At 41.7% G+C, this 21,965-nt stretch overlaps 1 protein-coding gene across 1 annotated transcript in view; it reads right to left on the bottom strand.

Annotated features, from left to right (window-relative positions):
* LOC306751322 (uncharacterized protein) overlaps positions 1–19,520 on the bottom strand; it is a gene marked incomplete at its 5' end in the record, with an annotated part of 59,889 nt that extends 40,369 nt beyond the window's left edge. Inside the window, 3 exons of the mRNA XM_079234884.1 lie at positions 13,056–13,261; positions 14,033–14,205; positions 19,498–19,520. Of these exons, the coding sequence (XP_079091010.1) occupies positions 13,056–13,261; positions 14,033–14,205; positions 19,498–19,520 (402 nt within the window). The remainder of the gene's footprint in view (positions 1–13,055; positions 13,262–14,032; positions 14,206–19,497) is intronic.
* Positions 19,521–21,965: the final 2,445 nt, after the last annotated feature.

Genomic DNA, 21,965 nt, shown 5'->3' with positions numbered 1-21,965 from the left:
CAACTTTCCCAGATGCCAAATTGAAGCCTGGAGGTACTGCATAATGCAAAACAACACTCATTAAAACTTGGAGGGGGGAAAAAAACAAGGAGCTATAAAATGCAAAAATGCACTGAGACGCATTTCAGGAGATGCTTGGTGGCAGTTCTGAAATGACTGAGATGAATAATTAGGACTCTTGGGCGTCCATTAGCAGGAGAAATTACAAGATGGAGAAAATGGGCTCCAAAACACACTGATGACCCCAAAATCTAAACCGTTTGGCCTGAACATTATGTTAAGGTGGGGAGCGGTGGGGAGCGGTGGGAAGGCTGATGAAATGGGATGAAAGGCTTTCAGTGCAGAAACATAATGAGAAGCTTTCAGATGAGATCAGAGAGATAAAAAGCCAGTGTGCAGGAATAAGTGTATGTTGTTTGGAAAAGAGAATTACAGAATAGCCCGTGTCCCTTGCATTATATGTTTTTTGGAGGGTATTTAGACACACTTTTATATTAAAATCCTTCATAGTCCTCTTGTTAAAATGACCTTACAAAACAACCCACATCACTTTCCTGTCACACAAACGCCTTCCAACGTGTGCAAATCAGTAAATCTGATCATTTAATTCTTCAAATAATAAAAAACTAAACCAAGGACAACACAAGTAGAAGATGTAGCGTCCTGTAAGCAGTCCATCTAAATGCCATGAATCCTCACGTGTTCCTGTAGCCAAAGAGAAAGGCCGTCCATCAAACACACAAACCTTTTCCTTGATATTTGTACTAAAAAAATGGAAAAGAAAAGGTAGTAACTAAGCGATCGAGGTGAGGGATCTTTGTGCACTGGATGAACTGGGATGTTAAGGAATTCTGATGAGAGGCACGCAATTATATTCCCTCATTTCCCACAAAACCATCCTGAAATTAAAGACAATCTGAAATGACTCCATGAGTCTATGGAGCACAGCTGGACAGGTGTTATACCTGGTCGGAGCTGAAGATGCTACTCTATGATTGGCTAGTCAGCATTAGAGGGGCGGGACTTAGCAAAGGGTCAATCTGACGTACAATGAACTTAAACAAAGCTCCTTTTTGGGGGGGGGGGGGGGGGGGGTTATTACTTGGTTTGCAGTAGAAAATAGTAGAAAACGAGGCATCCATCTCGACATACATTACAACAAACACTGACAACCAGACAAACATGATAAAAGTACTCAAAGCTACAGATCAGCGCTGTTATTATTGTAATGTGTTCACCTGAGTGATGGCTGCTGGAACAAAGCTGTTTTTATACCGCTTTGTTCTACACCGTGGTACCAAATACCTCCTCTAGAAGGGAGAAGCTGAAACTCCTTGTGCAAAGGGTGAGAGTCGTCCTTTAAAATGGAGCCGGTTATCCGTTGTAACTGTGTGGTGTTCAGGGACTCTGGGTGAGCTGTGACTCACCAATCAGCCTGCTAGACCATTCAACAATCTGATGCAGAGAGTTTCCAAACCATGACACCAAAGAAAAATATCAAATTGATTCAATAAAAGCATGATAAAATAAGGTCATCATGGTTTTGTCGATGTGGAAATAGGACAGTTTCACACGGCTTCACAGTTTGCTTCAAAGTTCAGTTTTGAGTCGATAATTGACCCAAGATATTTATAAGATTGTACACATTCCACAGTCTGACCCTTAATGGGTATGACTTCATGTTTATGGGCATGTCTTCTAAAATCAATGATCATGTCTTTAGTTTTCAATACGTTTAATTGAAGATATGACTCACACTACTTCACAAAGTCGAGGATGACCGGACCGTGGCTGGTCTCATTGTCCTGGAGCCGACTAGCAATAAGAGAATCATCTGCATACTTTAAAATGGTCCTATTATCATATCTACTCTGACGTGTCGGCAGGTTTTTGTGGCTAATTGGTCAAACTCAGAAACAAGACATTCACGGAGGTCAAAGTGGACTTTTAGCTCTCCCACCACTTGTTTCCTGAATCTTTTGGATGAGGCAGTGTTTTTATTTATTATTTCTACCACTGGTCCTGTAATTCAATAACCAGAATCCTCTCTTCATTTCCAATCTGCCTTCTCCACAAACCATTAACCAGGGTATTTCCTTGAAATGACAGTGACCCGGTGAATCATGGGTAATATGTAAAGTGAAAATGTCTCAGTGGCTGCAGCATTATGGTTCTACTACCCAAATCACCTGCAAGGGTGACATAAAGCACCATAAATCTTTGAGGTTCAATGCATTCCAGGAATTATTTCAAGTCGACATGCTTCTGCTTCTGATTTTACAAAGTACATCAAAAACAGATTTCATGCGAGAGTAAGTATTCTGTATTCATGCCTTCATGCCAGCGTTTCAAAACACTCCTTTAGTTCATGACCTGGTTTTCCAGTTGATTCAATCGAAGAAACTAATTTAGAGATGGTTGAAAGGGTTTATTAAACTCCGACTGCGCTGTGATTTGTGTGTCTAAGTAACAGAAGGGCCCTCCTGAGACTTTGTTCATTCAAATCCCTGGGATGCATCTCCCCACTTGCAGATGGATTGGATGTCATGCTTTCAGAGGATCTTTGAGATCTGCCTTTGTTTTTATTTATTCTCCAACTGTGTTGCCAAGCTGCCCAGAGAGCACATGTCAATCAAAACCTAGTGGGCGTGGCTGGGCTGTTCTCTCTTAGGGTGTTCTGTTGTTGCCGTTTATTATTTGTCTCTTCAGCTATGGTGGATTTATCTTATCATTGTAACTACTAGAGATGTCACCATCTGGACTGTGCTGCCCACCAGCAAATATTAACTTGCTATCATTTCAAAACTGATATGTTGTTCGCAATGTCGCATTATTATCAGGGAAATGTTTCACCATTCCTGAACGACAGGGCGCTTGTAGCCTCAAACCATTCTTGTGTGGAAAAAAAAAAGAGTACCGTCACTAAATAAGAATTATCGGTTCTTATCGGTTCTCCCGAGTAACTACCCACTTCTTGTTGATTCCACACACACTGTAAATGTAAAATGTACCATTGGCACTGCCCTGGAGCTTTGGCACCTGGCTGTCAATCCACAAAAGCAAGGACCGTGAGAGAACCCTTGTGATCTAGATAACACTGTGACACACATGGCATCAGTCTGCAGATTTACAACTTTGTTGACTCACTTCATTTATATTGAATTAAGCAACACATTGCATTCTCCTGACAGCGCAGATGCATGATGAAGGTTGATGACCTGTCTCTACTTGCACTATTTCCTACTCTTCGTAATCGTGTCAGAATGCTGTTATCGTACCTAGAAACAAATTAACAGCTCTGCCTTCACGTGAAACTACTGAGAGGAAGTCAAAAGACTTGGCATCGTCTTCACGCAAGAGGGATATCAGAGAAAGTCCAGATTACCGCATGCCAACAGCCTGCATTAAAAGACGATAGTCGAATAGCACTCCACGATGATAAGGACACATCACAGCGTTTAACAGGGAGCTGTCGTTTACAGGGAGAGTTGACTTAGTCAACACACACAAATGGAAATGATCGGAAGTATGTGATGTTACCATTGCAAACAATTTTGCGTGTCTGTGACAGACGACGTTCAAGGCTCACACCCTCATTCCTGACATACCTGCCACCTCCATCCACCTTCCCTCCCATGAGTCATTGTCGAGTTGCATTTTGTGACATTATGACGCACTCTGATTTTTAGGAGTTTCTCATATTGGGTCGGTACTAAAATCCAACATGCGCAATGCAATGTGACGAATAGGCTGCGTGGTAACACTTTAGTTTTCGGTCATGAGTAATTGAAGTCTTACACATCTTAACCTTCAGGAAGTTGAGTAATACTTAATAAAATGCTGACAATAGTTAGGCCTCAGGGAGCAGCAGTAATCCCGGGGTTCTGGTGTAGCCAACAGATATCCGGGCCCAGACTTGGAGTTGAGCGACGACGTCTGAGGCCAGATTGCATAACCTCATTCGTATGACTAACGATTAATAAAAAGCTAAATCAACGTCATGATTGGTCAATATTACTCAGGCTAAACAGAAACACGGCAGATATCAAAATCTAGTTTGATTGGCGACAGATATCCGCAGTCATTGGATCCGTTTATGGAGATTATTGTAATAATGACTTGGCATGTCTTTGTAAAACTAAGGCTACTTACTCACGGAGCACAATAAGCTTGTTTTTTTTATATCTTTGATTGCATTTCTACACAAATTGTTCCCAAACATTTTTGGGGGAAAGCTGTTTATTTAAATTGGTGCATGCACAATTAGAATAGTTCATTTACAGTTTTTAAAGCGGAATGTATTCAGCTAAATATTGAATTACTGCCAGCAAGCTGATATAACCAGAAATGCAAGAAAACCAAATGTCAGACTGACCTTGACAATGGTTCCTTTGCAGAATAAAACCCTGTATTGATGTGTTGTAACAGAGCGCAGTGACTAATGGGCCGAAACAGAGAGGCTTTTTAGAGCATTATGTGAACTTTCTCCTGCTCCACATAAATTTCAATGCGTTAATGATTGATGGGCACCAGATGCCACCTCGGGGTGTTCCTCATACCAGACAAATTGACATTTGTATTATAATAGAAATGAATGCAGCACAATAGATGGCTTGTTCGGTAAATCTTTGGGGCGGCAGAAGAATACTTGTTCTGCTTTAAAGAGCCATGCTCATTTTCCTCAAGCCTTCAAAAGGAGATCGAGAAATATCGGCAGAGGAAATGTACGAGACGTGCCATGCCCACCTAAACAACCACGCCACAGCGACCACTGAACCATACTGGATTTGAGCAGGCAGAGAAGAATGTTGTATTTTTTGATACATTTTAATTTGAAACACTACTGACCTTATTTACATTAACGTGAGGGTGATAGTTTGAAATGACATTGTGTGGCCATTACAGATTTAGATCACTCGAATGTCCCTGAAATTAGGGATACGCAAATCAGAAGACTAAGAAGAGTTTCGTTACCGACTTCCGCATACAGCAGATCTAATTATTTTCAGGTCCAGGTATCTACTGTGTGTCTGGGCTGGGACATGTGTGATCCCTTCTGCAAACATGAAAAGAAAAGAATGAAGAGCATGAAGACACACAGACATACTTTGCTCCTTGTAAACTATGATGACAGCTGACAACACCCTGAACAAAAACGCAGCAATGAAGGAACACTGCAACACTGTACATGACTGCCTTACTGCCATTGTGAGAACGTTTAGACAATTCTGATCCCTAGGAACTCACAGCTGCTCCTCTCTCTGGCAAACGGTTTGTATTTAACAGATTCATACTGAACATATCTGAAAATGAAAATGGTAAACGGACTTGCATTTAGATAGTTCCTTTCTAATCTACTTTACATGGCAACATTTTCCATATTCACACCAACACATGCACACACCCTGATGGCACAGCCTTCGGCAGCAATTTGGGGTTCAGCGTCTTGCTAAAGGAAACTTTGACATGCAGACTCTCTCCACATTCAAATCACAAATCAAAACCCACCTCTTCAGAACTGCTTTTGATGCCTGACAGTGTGTTCTATGGCCTTATTGTTTTTATTTAGTTTATTTGTTTTATGTATAGCTTTTAGGATATTTTAAAAATGTTGTGTAAAGTGACTTTGAGTACAATGAAAAGCGCTATAGAAATTAAATGCATTATTATTAGAAGGGAGGGGCCAGGAATCAAACCGACAATCTTCAGGTAAGCGGACGACCCGCTCTCTCTCCTGAGGTTCAGCCGCATGTTTGCTTGTGTCATGTCGTGTCATTCTACTTTCATGACATGCCTAAATGCCTAGTTAATGGAGGTGTCAGTAAATGTGTACACACACACACACAAAAAAATGATTTCTTAAGTAACAGGTATGAGGTATCAGTAATAAATAGCGACACTCAGAATGAGAGGGAAATATCCATCTGTCATGCGTTATCACTTATTTTTTATATTTAATGTAATCTTTAATCTTAAATTGGTGTTAGGGGGGGGTGGGGGGGGGGGGGCTTATGACATCATAAAATAAATGTACACCAACAAAAGATTGGTAAAATCAAAAGCAGAACTGCATTCTTTCCCCAAAGCTGGAGGGTCAGACACAGCTTCCAGTCCAACCATCTTCAACACATCACAGAATTGGTAAGTGCATTAGAACCGTCTGCGGTTTCTGGCATCGCCCTCCAGACTCAACTCAAATGCCTACTGGCTGCAGGTCATGCAAAAATGCAATTTTTGTTTTACGCATCAATGGGGAAACACCAAATGATGCATGCAGAGCAGAATGATGGATGGATGATAAACACTATTTATCAAAATTCAAATGAGAGCATTGGAATTTTTTAACCACCTAAAACTCACTCCATGACAAATCCCTCACCTAAAAGGAAAACTCCAGAGAGATTGACCGTCAGCCCTCTGGTTCTAGGACTCTGCTCACAAACACAATCAGATCCTGTGAGACGAAACCCAATTGGAATGCTATTTGGCCTTCAACAGAGAATACACAGTGGCAGAACACATTCCTACTGTAACTGAGAGAGAGGCTGCCATGCAAAGACATTAGAACAAATTATGAACGCACAAAAACTATTTAGAACACCAGTAAAGAAAAAAATCCACATATGTGGAATTACAGCAATGTGCAAACCCAGCAGGAAGATGTGTGAGCTTTTGTGACAGCTCTGATCTGTCACACTGTCCATCTCTCTATAAAGAAACCGTACATACCATCTGAGCATTTGCAATGTTGTCACTTATTTGTAGTTATAGATGTTAACACATTGTTGACAATTTTCTATTTTTAATCTCAAATTATCTTTACTTATATAGCCTATTCAAGATATATTTAAAAACAAGATCTATTTTTTCTGTTTGTTATTGAAACTTTACATATTATTTATAATACAATTTGTATCTTTTTTATTTCATTACAATATTGTAATGTTACACAGCCTTGTATGGATGTATTCTTAGTATATCTTTGCTTATTGTACATAGATTTTCAGTCCATTTAAATTGGACTGTGTTTAATTACAATTGAGTAAGAGGTGGGTGTGTGCTGGGCAAAACAGAGAGCACAGTTGGGTTTTCTGGTTGGTCTGGTTGGTTAACTGTCTGGACCGGAGTCAAGGGACAGAATGTAGTCCCATTAAAACATATTACAGAGATGGGGAGGGAGGGAGAGAGACAGAGAGAGAGAGAGAGAGAGAGAGAGAGATATCAGTGTGAGAAAGCTGGATGAAGTTAAACAGATACATACTGTGTGTCTGTATATATATATATATATATATATATATATATATATATATATATATATATATATATATATATATATATAGTCTACCGTCTCCTCCTGTATATAACGATTATTTGAATTTGAAAGAGTGACAAAAGCTTTTTTGTAGAGCAATTGAAGCAGTGCGATCAGTGAGAGAGGTATGAGGAAATGCAGGAAAAATAAACAAAAAGAGGAGAGGAGGGGAGAGAGAAAATGAGTGGGTAAAGAGACTATGGTCTTCTGAACTTCACATTTTCTGCACAGTGTATATTTAAAAGCGCGGATATTTCGAGTAATGCTTTCCCTCAGTGAGCATGTGCAATGACACGTTTCACTTTTTTTTTTTTTTTTTTTGGTACATTGTGCACATATATAGAAGAAAATCACTCACTCAATCAAGTCAAAGAGCGGATGTCAAGAGAGGCGTGGTGGTACATAGAGTTCAATCATCATGTCTCAAACTGAAAATTAGCAATTACCAAACAATGAAAAACTGAGAAAGGTAAAAAGAGGAAAGAAAAAAAGGAAAAGAGTCACAATCAAAACAGGCAAGTAAATCGAGACATGATATAACACAGGGGAAAAGGTTAGAAAGAAAAAAGACAATTAGAGCATAAAAAGATGGACATAAAGATAAAGAGAAAAACTATCGAAAGAGCCAAAGGGAGGGAGCCAGAGATAGCAGCTGATATGAAGTCGGGGTTTCAGCATTCCTCCGCCTTGGAAAACATTTAAACATGCATGACTGACACTTCTGTAAAGACATTAGCGTCACAGCAATGTTTTACATGCAGAAGAATGCAGGTTGACAGCAACAGGACAGACAGTACCTTGAGACACCCACACATCCACAACGTCTACTCAGCTGCTTCCTGTGACCCGCTAACGCTACAACACCAGGCTAGCATTTTCTAACTCATCCATTTCGGAGAGTAAAAATAGAACAAAATGCGATGCATTTTCCGCTTGAGGTCACGCTATAAAACGGCTGATAGTATCGCTCCCGCCACTGTTCCTGAAGAGCTAGCAACATTGCAACGTTAGCTCCGGAAGCTATGAGTTAGCTAGCTCGGGAGCGGAACAACTCCACAACAAGCTGTTATAGTGTCTTATAAAGTTGCTTTGGCTAATGTGTCCACCAACTGTTGCCTTTGTATACATCAATAAGACACATAGCAACATTATTACTCCATTAGAGCCATGTTTGGGGCAACCTGATGAACCAACCAGTGTTCTCTCTCCCCGTTAGCTCTGGTTTGGTCTCCACCAATCTCTATTTAGGGATTTACAAATGATTTCGCTTTTCATTCATCTCTTAACAATCCGGTTGTAGACGTTGTCTCTCGACTCCGACTCCATTCTCATGTCCGATGTTGCTAAACGAACTGTAAACAATGGAGGGGAACGTAAGAGGAGGTTTTGGCCCGGAGAACCGTTGGCTACATCAGAACCCCAGAAATACCGGCCGTTGAACCAGCAATCCTGGCAAAATGTAGTCCTTTAGTTGCACTGTGAAACTAAAACTAAAAGCTACAAGAGGCAAACACTTTCTTAAGAGTTGGTGGGCTGATCACTTCCTTATGAAAACAAAATAAAGTCACTCCATAAATAACTGGACTGTTTTTTTATTTGACCTGCATCAAACAGTGTGCCATCGCTAACAAACAAAACAATTACCAGACTTGCTGTTTCGTCCAAACTCATGTAAGCTGTACTCTGCTGCGGTGTTATTGTTTTTATTGTCATTAATTAACGAACATCATGCATCAACGTGCTTGCGGTGCTGATATCAGTGACATTACCGCCACCCGCCCAGCTGAAATAAAGATAAAGTCTCCTTTCTGCAGCCTTCTTATCGGAGCACAGTGCAGAGTACAGTCAGCCTCGCCCCTTGACTGAGGGCAGAACAATATATTTCATCGTTGTGAAAAATGGAAGTTTAATTTGCCACGTTTGGCGCCGCACAGATGTCCTGTTTCTGTTTCAGTCGGATGGAGTTTAAAGCTTAAAGAGCAAAGTGTGGAAACAGCTGCATCACCTGAAACCACTTACTAACACACAATATGGTTTTCCCGCTCCTATAGAATGACCATAACATTCCTATAGTGACTTAAAGCATGTATTTTTTTTCATTCTACACAACATGGCCAAAAGTATAGACTCAAGTGAATAAGCTGTAGCTTGATATTGTCTTTTAATATCCTTTGGGCTCTTCACAGGCACCTCGTCACCAATATCACTGATCCTCAGTAGATGGGTACCAAAAACGTTCCAAGTGGTTTGAATCCCGCGCTGTAGAGTCCTTTGTGCACAGGGACACGGTCACAAGTCACATTGTTTGCTGTGGCATTAAGATTCCCCTTCACTGGAACTAATGTGCCCAAAGCATGAACAGAGGTGCAGCCATGAGGACGGGATATCCACACTTTGGGCCATATAGCAAGTTCACACTGACTCTGTTATGGAGAACATTTAGAATTCTGACATTTACAATTCTGACATTTGTCTCAGAACTCAATAAAAAAAAAAAAGTAAATATTAAAAAAATTTAAAAAAGTATAAGTTCTGACTTTAAAGCCAGAATTCTGACTTTGAATCAGAACTCACATGTGGCCCTAATCCTCTTCCGTACACACTGTGCTCTTCTACTAACAGCACATATCTTTACTGTGGTCAACTCTTTTGTAATCTTCAGAAAGATATTATGCAACAGTGCATGGCACAGTATTTTAGGGATAACCAGTACGCCTCTGTGACCCACTGGGTTTACAATGATCACAGTTAGACAGGGAAACAGTAAAGTACTTTTCTGTCTCAAAACCTGCGAGACCAAAGCCGCTCGTCCACCGCCGCAGTTGGACCCCAGCACCGGGAAGGAGACGTGCCGTGAACTCTGTCACGAAGTGAAAGTGGAGCGACGGAACCTTCCGACTCGATGACAGCAGTTCTGCACTGACTGAGGGTTCGAGCCCGACCAGCGGCGGCCCGGTTAAATCATCAACCTCTGCCTTACCTTGTCAAGTGATCCCTCCGCTGCTCTGACGCCGACTGACAGCTCGCAGTTTTCTGCCCCGACAGGAGTTTGCCTTGTGGGTGGGTCCGGGGCTACACCTGGGCGTGTAGTGGGCGCGTGCGACGCCGCTGACGCACGCACGCAGAGAAGTTGTCGATTTACCTGAGCGCCTGTTTCGGGCTGATGGACAGAGAGGGAAGAGCGGAGGGAAACGTGACGTCTGGCGCAGGCCCAAGAAGAAAGTTTATGAGTTATGTGAGTCTATGTATTTCCTATCTCTCTCTCTCTCTCCCCCCCTTCTCTCTCTCTCTCCTTCCCAACATTTTTGGAGATGGAGAGCACCAGTCTCCCAATACAATGCAACTGTAACTCATTTCTCGTTTCCTGTTCTCTTCTCTGACGTCACCGATGATTGTTTATTGAAGAATTGAACTGATAATCTAGCATTATTTTTCTTTTTCTATCTATCTATCTATCTATCTATCTATCTATCTATCTATCTATCTATCTATCTATCTATCTATCTATCTATCCATCCATCCATCAGTGTGTGTATCCTTCTGTAAATGCATGAGGCAACCAAACACTTCAGAAAAAAGGACATTTTATTATTATTATTATTTTGCAAGTATGTATTTGAAAAGTTTGTATTTTTTTATTTTATTTTTCATGTAGGTTTTATTGATTTCCCCCTCACATATCTGATGCTGATGGGTACGTGGAGCACCACAGTTGGAAGCCTAGAGCCGGCGACCCAGCTGCGTTATTTGACGTGTGAATGTGTTGCCCAGTTTGGAGAAACCAGACAGGAGTCCCGGCACGGGAGCAAAGCAACGTACTGCTGAGGCGGCAGCAGCAGAACTAAAGTGTTTGCCATATTTACAATGTTTGTACTCTTCCTTGCTGTCACAAAGCCCTTTTGTAAAGTCATTATCTGTGCTCTGTTCAAAGCCACTTGACTCCATTGACAAAAACATTGTACCTCTCAGAACACGCAAGTCGCTGGTCTACCTATCGGTAGATTTTTGTTTTATTTAGGTGTCGGTTTCTCCAAACTGGAGGCGTGTCGACCACCGACTACTGTAGGTAATACACTGACTATGTATAAGTACATCATACAACCCACTTCAAAACATCCAAATAGATGTGATAAACTCCCCCGCTGTTGGTAAAACAGCCGCTGGTTGCCATAGGTGTCAGACTGCATGCAATTCAGTTTGTGTTGCAGAGCTGCTTTGTGTTGGGCAACACTGACAACCACGCCTGACATTCCTCTGTGCCTGAGAACACAGCTGGTTTCAGCTGGTTACACTGGACACACACACACACACACACACACACACACACACACATACACACACGTAGACACAAGCATTTAAGTGTCACTAAAGTCTCATTCAAATCTTTTGTTGAGGACAAGCCTGTTTGTGAAAAGACTAATCAGTACTTTTAAGTGTGAATAATCCCTTTTGTCTGTCTCTGTCATCTCTGAGGTTACAGGAAGGTCAGACTTCAGGAAATTGTTTAAATCGGAGTTGATAAAGTGAAACCCTTTATCAAGTACAAACCAACCTGCGCCTGCTTGTGAGCTTGATAGCTGCGGATGGAGACAGAAGCAAGGAAACCATTATTATGTGACAATATCAGTGTTCAGAAGGTTCTTAGGGCATTATAATATACAGTATATATATACAGTATTTGAGCACATCCTCACTTAGGAATATGATGTCTTACATGTCCCGGAGCAAAACAGTTTGTGGGACAAAGTAAAGTGAAGCAAAGCGTTCCCTCTGCTCCCGCCAGCGGTGTCTCCCCACAGGTGATTAAGATACATGTTTTCCACTAAAATCGTACTCTCTTTCATTTACTCGTCATGAGTCGTGTGGGAATTATTTTATTTATTCATGATGCTCTGGTCTGCTCCGCATTACAAAATAAATTGTCTTTGTCGTAAAACAACGAACACTGACCTGCCCACGAGTCAGTCATTACAAAGTCACGCTGTGCGGCCGCACTTTGTTTAAATCCACTGCACTTTATGCTGAATTAGATTGAGAATTGGGATTGAAATATGTCAGGCTGAATTTTGGTAATCGTCTTTAAAATGGGCCATAATAAAAAACAACAACTGGGAGTCTGTGTAGGTTTGAATATTTTACCGTGTTAGATAAGATAAGATAAGATAATCCTTTAATAGTCCGGCAGCAGGGACATTTACGGATTTACAGCAACATAGGGCAAAGTGCAAACAAGAGACAAGATCAAAAACAAGTATTATAAATAAGCAATAAAAAACTGTACAGAATCCACAATAACTGAAATGTTATATATACAGACAGAATAACTATTGCACAGTGTATTTATAACAACGAAAAACAGTTTAGCAGCTCTTACAGTAAAGACAAACATAAAAAAAACAACCATAGAAACATTCACAACACAAGTAGACAGATACATAAGTGGATCATCATAAAGTGCACGTGCCATTGACTATTGTTCAGCAGTTAGTGCTAGTGTCCTCAGATTTTGGGGGGCGGGGGGTTCTATACATTTGACAGCCTGTGGGTAAAAGCTGTTTTGTAGTCTGTTTGTGCGTGTTTTAATTGTCCTGTATCTCCTTCCAGGTGGAAGGGGAGCAAACAGTGCATGTCCAGGGTGGGTGGGGTCTTTGAAGATACAGCTGGCTTTTTTACAGAGCCGGCCAGCGTATAGGTCACTGAGCGGGGGTAATGTGGTCCCAATCACTCTCTCTGCCATCCTCACCACCCGCTGCAGATCCCTCCTGTCCTCCACTGTGCAGCTAGCAAACCACACAGTGCAGCTGTAGGTCAGGAGGCTCTCAATGGTCGCCTGATAGAAGTTTATCAGCAGGTGTTGAGGAAGGTGAGTCTGCTTCAGCTTCCTGCGGAAGTAGAGCCTCTGCTGGGCCTTCCCCACATGATGGGAGATGTTTTTGGACCAGGTGAGGTCTGATGAAATGTGGACTCCGAGGTATGTGAAGCAGTTTTTGTGGTCTACTGGGAGCTGAGCTGGTTGTGCAGCCTGACAGCAGCAGGAAGGAAGAACCTGCGGTGGCTAAAGGAGCTGCACAGAGCTGCCAGAGTGTCCTGGATGGTGTTGTCCATCAGGAATGATTGCTCATCATCCTCCTGTCTCCCACCAGGAGTATCCAGTGGACACCCCAGCACACTGCTGGCCTTCTTTACCAGTTTGTTCAGTCTCTTCCTGTCGGCTGTCGAGATGCTGCTGCTCCAGCAGACCACTCCATAAAAGATGGCTGATGGCACCACAGAGTCAAAGAAGGTCCTCAGTAGTGCTCCCTGCACTCCAAAAGACCTCAGTCTCCTCAGCAGAAAGAGTCTGCTCTGGCCCTTTTTATAGAGTGCATGTATGTGATCAGTCCAGATTATTCTTCAAGTGAACCCCCAGGTGCTTATAAAATTGTACAATCTCAATGTCCTGGATGTTTACTGGCCCCGCAGGAGAGCATTTACTTTCCACCTCTCTTTGGTTTTACCAGAGTTGATCTGGAGGCGGTTCCACTAGCACCATCCTATAAAGTCCTGGTTCAGCTCCCTGTCATCTGTCAGTTCCCTGTCATCACCGGCAGAGATGAGGCGGACGATTGCAGAGTCATCAGAGAACATTGCAGGTGGCAGTTACCAGAGTTGTATTTGGAGAAGTAGAATGAAGCCAGAATCCTGGGACTCCCGTGCTGCAGGACACCAGGTCTGACTCACACTCCCGTATCCGCACATAGTGTGGATGGTTGGTGAAGTGGTCCAGGATCCATACAGTGAGGGGGTGGTCCACCCTGGTCTGCTCCAGCTTGCCCCGCAGAAGCAAAGGCTGGATGGTGTTGAAGGCACTGGAGAAGTCACTTTTGGTCCCCCAAAGGCTGTTGGTTGGGCCCCTTGTGGCCAGACATCTTCTTGAGGCCCTTAAAGACCTCGCTGATGTTGTTCTGCTGCGGCTCCAACGGAGCAGGGCAAAAAGGGAAAGCCGCGTGTGGAAGGGTTCATTTCATCCCCATGTGAATGTGAGTCACCCGATGGGGAGATGAACATGTTGTGTCATCCGGCCGTTCAGGGTGTGACTGCGGCTCAAAGGGAACATGCTGTAGCATGGGAGCGCCTCGCTGACACAACCTTTACTCACACACTGATATAACTCAAAGCTTACGCAAGACGTCCCCGGGATATTGTCAGCGTTATCCTCACAACTATTTCCAGAATTTCTTTTAGACTTGCTTTTGTGTTTGTTTTCAACGAGTGACTTTGTGGGACTTTTCCTCCTTGTGTCTTTATTTCTTCTCATAGAAGTTGGTGCCCGAAGATGTTAAATTAATGCTGAATGTTAAGAATGCCAACAGGCACTGGTGGAGGGAGTATTCAGACCCCTTACTTCAGTAAAAGTACTGATACCACAGTTGAAAAATACTTGTTTTAAGTAAAAGCCCTTGTTACTTAAACAAAAGAAAATGCCAATGAGTTGGCAGCGGGGCAGAGGAGGAGAGTTTAGTTTCGGCGGGAGGATTGAGCAACAGTGGAAGTTTGCAAAAATAAACGCTGCAGCTCTTCGAGGCCAACAGAGGTTTCCCGTGTGTTGTTTTCTGGCTCTGGAGACCAGAACAACGATGCCCCCTGTGGTAAATGATTTTCTTTGAACAGACTGGTCACAGATGAGGTTGGAGTCGCAGATCAATTCATCAGAATTCGTTATTGAACATGAATCATGTGAAGAAAAGCACACTTTGCTGGACTGCAGAATTTCTTCAACTTCTGAGGAAACAGCAAGACCTTTTTACCCTAACCCGTCACAAAGAAGTAGGGGTGGGACACACATGGGTGTCGTCTTTATGTCCATTCATGGATGTTAACCAGCCTAGATGTCAGTTATTTACATATCAGGGAGAGATGCTGAGCACAGCTGGCATGTGAAACATAAGTCAATATATGGAGATGGTCAGAAAATAAGCATGCAAGACACAGATCACTATATAGATAAGAGTTGACCCTCCTGGGTCAACCAGAGTGTGTCCAGTGTGTTCATAGGTAAATATCAGTGTGTGTAATTCTACAACAAAGCTAGAAATATATACTAATATATTGTGTTGACACCTCTCATAAACTGCTATAATATTACATACAATGTTATCAATCTTAACATGAATATATAGGAGATATAAAATATCTTCACCCTCCACTGTGTTTTCAGACCAGGTGGCGTCTCAAAGTCCGCTACACTTCATCCAATCCCAGCGCTTCCTTTTCAGACGTTGATGACACAAATGAAAACATAGTGAATATTACATCCCCCTAAAGTTCACACACCGTTCCGATAACTAATCATTATTTTCTTAATGGTTTCGTCTGATGATTATCTTTTTCAATAATAGTTTGGTTTGTAAAAATAAACAGTGAGAAACGCCGGTATGCTTACTCATAGCTTCTCAAGTTTCAGTTTATTTGTTTTGAGCAACCAACGTCTAAACCTCAACTCCATATCTAATACATCACAATCACGGTAATCATCATCAGGTAACAGAACTCCAAACTAAAAACTAAGGAACTGGGCTGGTGTTTGTGGAAAAAACTAACAACAAAAGTGACTAATTAGGAGAGTGAAAACAGGTGAGCAGGAGGTCAGGCACCTGCAGGGCTAACGAGGGACAGGTGAAGCTAATCAGGGGCGAGGCAGACGGTCGAAATGCGTGATCGAGGTAACTATGAAGTACTTGTCAGCATGTTTGATACATTATCCGATCACTGAAACATGAAACACACACAGTGTTTAACGCAACGTGGAACATGTTTTTGCATTTCAACCCTATTATGATTGAGACTTCAACTGAAACATCGGACAGCTTCCACTTTCGGTTTAATTTGTCATGACTTGAAATGGCTCTTGGCAGCAGACATGTGGAGGTTGTTCGCCAGAAAATATTACAGATGTGGGTTAAAGAATCCCGGAATAAAAGAGTGAAATACTTCCCTGTACATAGCTACACTCCACCCCTACCAACAGGTGGGAAAACCAGACTGAAGCCCCATTCGGAGTGGAGGTACTTGTTTATCATCACCTGCCCCGGGGAGAGTGACAGAAGAGTTTTCTGAGGAACACGCTGGTCCTGCTGTGATTTAAACCCCATCCAGACTGACGTCAGTGTATTCTGAAGTGGATGTTCGAGTTGTTTGATCTAATTCATTCATAAGATGTGACTGAGTTATGAGTCAGTGACAAAGTACATTTTTTACTAAACATCACCTCACACATTGCCACACCTTACAGACTCAGACGATTTCGGTTTTCTCTTTTTTGACTTTGTGCGCTCGATGAAAAGTCAAGAGATTATTACGATTCATCCCCTGGGGGGAATGATAGTGCAGGCTGGTGTCTATACATAAGAAAAACAATGCGCCATCAAAATTGACCCAAACAGCGATCTTTTCCTAAACCTAACTAAGTATTTGGCGATCTTTTCTTAAATCTTACCAAATAGTTCTGTTGCCGAAACCTAACTGATTAGTTTTCTGTCAGAAGTCAGAGGTTTATTTTGAAAAGCCTGTATGTATGAAACAAGCGGAAATAGAGAAGTGTTGCTGGACTTTGGTAGTAAAACGCACAAAATATGAGGAGTAAGATATCATGTGAGTATACATTCAATTATGTTTATCAAATTTAACCCCAAAAAAACGTTACAATATCGTTACAAAACGTCGTGTTCGTGGTGGCATTAGATTTAAAGTCGGACGATCACCAAAGCTATTAGAATGCATATACATCCCTAAAACACGCGGAACCACTAATGTCAGCCTCCCGGGGGCTTGAGGAAAAGGGTTTCATCCTCAGTGGGCCGTACAAAGTTACATAGCAATATATTAACAGTAGAGTTGTTGAGATATGTCAGCCTGGACTAAAGCGGAGGACCAACCGACGGACCGGCATTGCCATCCTCTGAGTCATTCCTCCTTCAGCCTTTATTTCCCCAGGTGGTTCGGACGGAAACACATTCATCCTAAAACTAACTAAAAAACTAAAACTAGCTTGAAGACGAAGAGCAAAGCTGCAAAAAACACCCGACTCAGCAATGTACGAGGACAAAGAAACCCCAAAAGAAACTGCTATCATAAACAAGTGTGAGTTGACAGAAAACTCTCAGTATCACAGCACTGATGTTAAATAAATACAAATATTGTTTGTTGGTTTTGTTGAAAATTTGCCGTATTAATAAACAATATTTATATTTCTGAATTGCTCAATATGAATTTTGTTACGCAACATGGCATTAAAAGAAATCATGATTCATGAGCAACAACTATGTGATTCCTGAGAGTTAATATTTGACATGACTGACGATCTGTTTATCAAGAAACCAGAGAAACATGCTAAAAGATTATTTGTGATGACAAGCAGCTCCACAGCTGGACAACAACCAGCGGCCACACCTGATGCTTTGTGCCGTAGAACCATGTGGACCAACGGGCGAAAAAAAGAAAATGCTCCGGCTGAACTGGTTTGAAAAAAATTCCAACAGCGCTGGAAAAAACAACCCTGTCTGAGGAAAAGCAGCAGAGCGCTGATCAGAGTTTATGAGGGAGGTCAAGGTCAGACCTCCGCTCTCCAGAGATTTATTGCCATCTTTTTTTCCTCTTCAAAAATGAAGAAAATCTCTCAAAACCAATTGGAAGTATGGAAAGTGTTTAATTAAAAGGTGATTTTTGCGTCCCAGACAAAAAAATGAAAGTCTTGACTATTTCAAATCTGTAGAGTGATAGGTTCTAGTGTTGTGTGAGGCAGTTGGCAACCTCGTAACGCATCGACTATCAGTCTCACAACCTTTTAGCCTCGGGGGCAAAGGCCAGTCTTTCTGGGCTTCCTGCGTCGCCAGATTTAAGAAGAACATGCATTTGACCCATCCTTAGTCTTTTAAGGAGCCCCTAGTGAAGCGCCCGGGGAACAATTTAGGGTTCAGTGTCTTGCTCAGGGTCCCTTCGACATGTGAACTATGGATTGAACTGGCTACCTTGTGGTTGGAGGACGACCACACATCCCCATGAGCTACAGTTGATACATCAGGATAACCAATATCCAGGTCAAGACTTCCTCTTCCGTACGCCGCTTATCGTCCATCCAGCAACTTGAGACGCAAGAACGTAGTCGCAGTTGAGACTGTCGTCCACAACAGGATTGTATTTCTGCATCCATATGCAGTTATCTGTTTATGGAGATTAAGCATGATTTGCTCTCCATGTGGACTTTTTACATGTATGTAACCAAAGCCCACTTAAATGTGATTGGCCAATACTACTATGACTACAATGGACTACTCAAGGAAAACCTGAACGCTTTGGTTTACTGAGATTGGACAGAAGTCTTTGCACAGAAAAAGTCCAAAAAATCACTTGAAATGTGAAAGTAATTAATTGAAGGGTCTGAACCTATGACACCAACTTCAGATTTATTTCTTCAGTTTGACTGAAGAAATAATAGCTTTCCATGTCTGTAGGACAGGATTTCAGTTTGCTCAGTTGCATTGTCGTTGGAATAAAATGGCATAGAAATATATATTTAAAAGACGCAATAAGATCTCAAAAACCCAGAGAAGTGAAGTCCCAACGATCTGGATGTTCCTGTATGGAGGCAGTAAATGCTGCCTGCACATTTGACAAACAGACAATAGGGGTTATAGGTCAGCAATGTGCCCAAACCACTGTTGGTGCATCGGTTCACATGGAAAACAAAAGGTGTGGCTCATGACACATGTTTTATGCCTTTTGCATACATCGGATATAAGTGTTTTATAATTATACCTGATCTTCTACTGGAGACTTTAGAAGCTTTAGAAGATCTTCATTGGATCATCAGCGGAAAAAGCTGGAGTTGCAGATGCTTTGTGGAAATGACACAAGTCCATAATTAGCTAATAAAAATCTTGCATACAAATATCGGTGAACTGACGTCACTCACTGCAGCCTGCAGACAGAGACGGATAAAACACCTCGATGAGTCAAAATGAAGTCATCCTGACTTTCATCTCATGGCGCGACATGTAGCCTGTCCATGCTTGTTCCAGTAAAGAGCCTGTAAACACTTGTAATTATTGATATTAGCGTCAAGTCTCTGTGAATTAAACAGAAGTCCCCAGAACCACAGAAAAGTTAGTTTGAAGTCCTTTCTGTTGTGTTGATGTTGGTCGTCTCACAGTCCGCTGCACTTGATCCCCATGCTTCCCTTTCAGGTGTCGATGACTGGATTCTGTGATAAACACAAAAATACATAAATAATAAAAACAAAATGTAGGAAAGTGAATGGGAGCAGCATCCGATCACGTAACAGTCCTTGGTGTAATGTAACATTGAACATTTAAGGCAGTGCCTCCTCCTAGAGCCTCGGTTCCACTTTCCACGAGGGCGAGAACACAGACATCTCGACGTGGAGGAAACGTTTTGAACTTTTGTTCTCCTTCTGTGACCCACAATTCCCAAAGCTCCTCGAAGTTCTCCATTTTCACCGCCGATCCATGTTCCGAATCGCAAGAAGACGTTCGGTGCGCACGGACAGGCGAGAACCTCCATGAAGGGGCGTGTCTGAGGCGTGTCGTCACTTTGGCCGTGTGGAAAAATCTCGTGACCCTTGCGCATAAATCGCATAAACTTCATAAACCGCATAAATCGGGCTTTAGTTGTGTCCCTTCTCTCGCTGTTGCTCCATAACCTTTATGCTTTATGAAGTGCTATGAATGAGCTAAATCTTTATCGCTTGGTTCTGTGACAACGCCAGTCGTAGACAACTAGGAAGAATATTCTCTCCGTTGCAGAGTGCTACTATGAGAAAAAAAGATGTATAAATACCTTTGTGGCTCCAGATGTGTGAAGTAAATTGCTTCAAGTGATGTGACTCGATTTTGATGTATTTGTTGTGAGTCGGACGCTGTGCTACATCCACTGAGGACTCTTCACTTGGTTGTGTCCATTTTCTGCCATGTTATACTTCTTCTACGGTACAATTGGAAGGGAATTGTTGTACGTTTTACGTTTATTTGACAGCTTTAGTTATAGGCTTAGATATGTTATATGTATATTCAAAACATATGGTAATGTGTTAGCGTTGGTTTAATAAGAGTTGGGGTTGGACAGGAAAATAATCACAATTCTACTCACTTTTTTTTCGCTTTGGCCCGATTAACCAGCAACTCTTGCTATGAAATGTACAAAATAAAAAACTAACCAATCACCATTTAATTTTTTTTCTTTGACAACCTGAACAAATAATGCATCTGGTAACAGCTGTGGCGGAAGGCATTACATTTCCCGGGTTGTTTGGCCTTCCGGTCGGTCCATTCTCTGGAACGCAATATCCCAAGAACGCCTGAGGGACTCGAGCGCCAACTGATTAGACCTTAGTGGTCGGAGGTGAAGCGAGGCCGCAGCGCTGCAGTAAAGGAGACTTATCTTAATTGCCCAACAAAGGCAAGTCCACAGTTTCACCTGAACACGGGTCAGCACACCTCCAGCAGTGCCTCGCTGTCCAAGAAAGTTTATGACATCCATCCAGTTCTTGGATCCCTTGCTGCTCAGTTTACTTTGATAGACATTTATGTTTTTTTAGTTTTTTTATGAGCAAATGTGTCCACAAAATGAATCAAACGTCTGTGGATCTCCTTCTTCCACCGCTCTATGCTTTCCTTTCCCCTCCAATGAAAAGAAAGAGGCGCTCAAAGCGCTGCATTATAAAAATGGCACATTTATTGCTACAGGACGGACATGAACATGAACCTCATTGAATCACGACAAGATGAGAACCAACAGCCAACTGTTGGGCGGGTACGAGAAAGAATAAAACCCTCAGCACAGAAATAGAAAAGAACCTGTTCCCCCAACACCTCCACTGATCTGCAATAAAAACTAAGTGTCATAATAATAACAACATCAACAATAACAGCAATCGTAAGGACAATAATAATAATAATAATAATAATAATAATAATAATAATAATAATAATTAAAAGTAAAAAGTAAAAGAATACAACAGTAACCAGAAATAATTAAGAAAATGGGAAGTGTTGAAAAATACAATGGAATACAGATTTGAGGCACTGGGGAACTGGGGGAAAAACTGCTGTGTTTTCGTATGATTTTTTTCTTCTTTTCTTCTCATTTAATTTTTTTCCCAGATATTTTGTTTCGTCCTCCGTTTGTAAAATAAAGTAACAAATTCATCATTCATTTTTAGAACATTTCCAAAAAAAATGGAATATGTTATAGTTATTCTGTTCTCATACAGTAATCTGACATTTTTTGTTTTTTGTCTACTTGTTCTTTTCAGTATTCATGGTATAAAAGGATTGCCCGTGCAAAAAAATAAGCCAAATATATTTCAATTTATGACTGATTAACTTTAATGTGCTTATATAATAGGGTGCACTACGTCTAACCAATAGCAAAAGAGCACTCGGCAAAGGAAGCTTTAACCAAAAGCCCAGGCACTGATTTCAGGGTCATTCTGATGTGCGTTTTTTTTTACTTTCCCATCTCTTCACTGAATTGCATCACAAGGAACAAGAGAAAGAAAAAAGGCCTCAGTCCATATATGTTCACCTTCACATAATGATTACAATACTGGAAATGAAGCATGTCTTTCAAAAGGACAAAGAGAGGCCATGATGAACTG

The sequence above is a fragment of the Taurulus bubalis genome, assembly GCF_910589615.1.
Source record: "Taurulus bubalis genome assembly, chromosome: 19".
NCBI classification, from domain to species: Eukaryota; Metazoa; Chordata; class Actinopteri; order Perciformes; family Cottidae; genus Taurulus; species Taurulus bubalis.
Note: the sequence above shows the minus strand (reverse complement) of the source record. Positions and strands in the feature narration are given on the sequence as shown.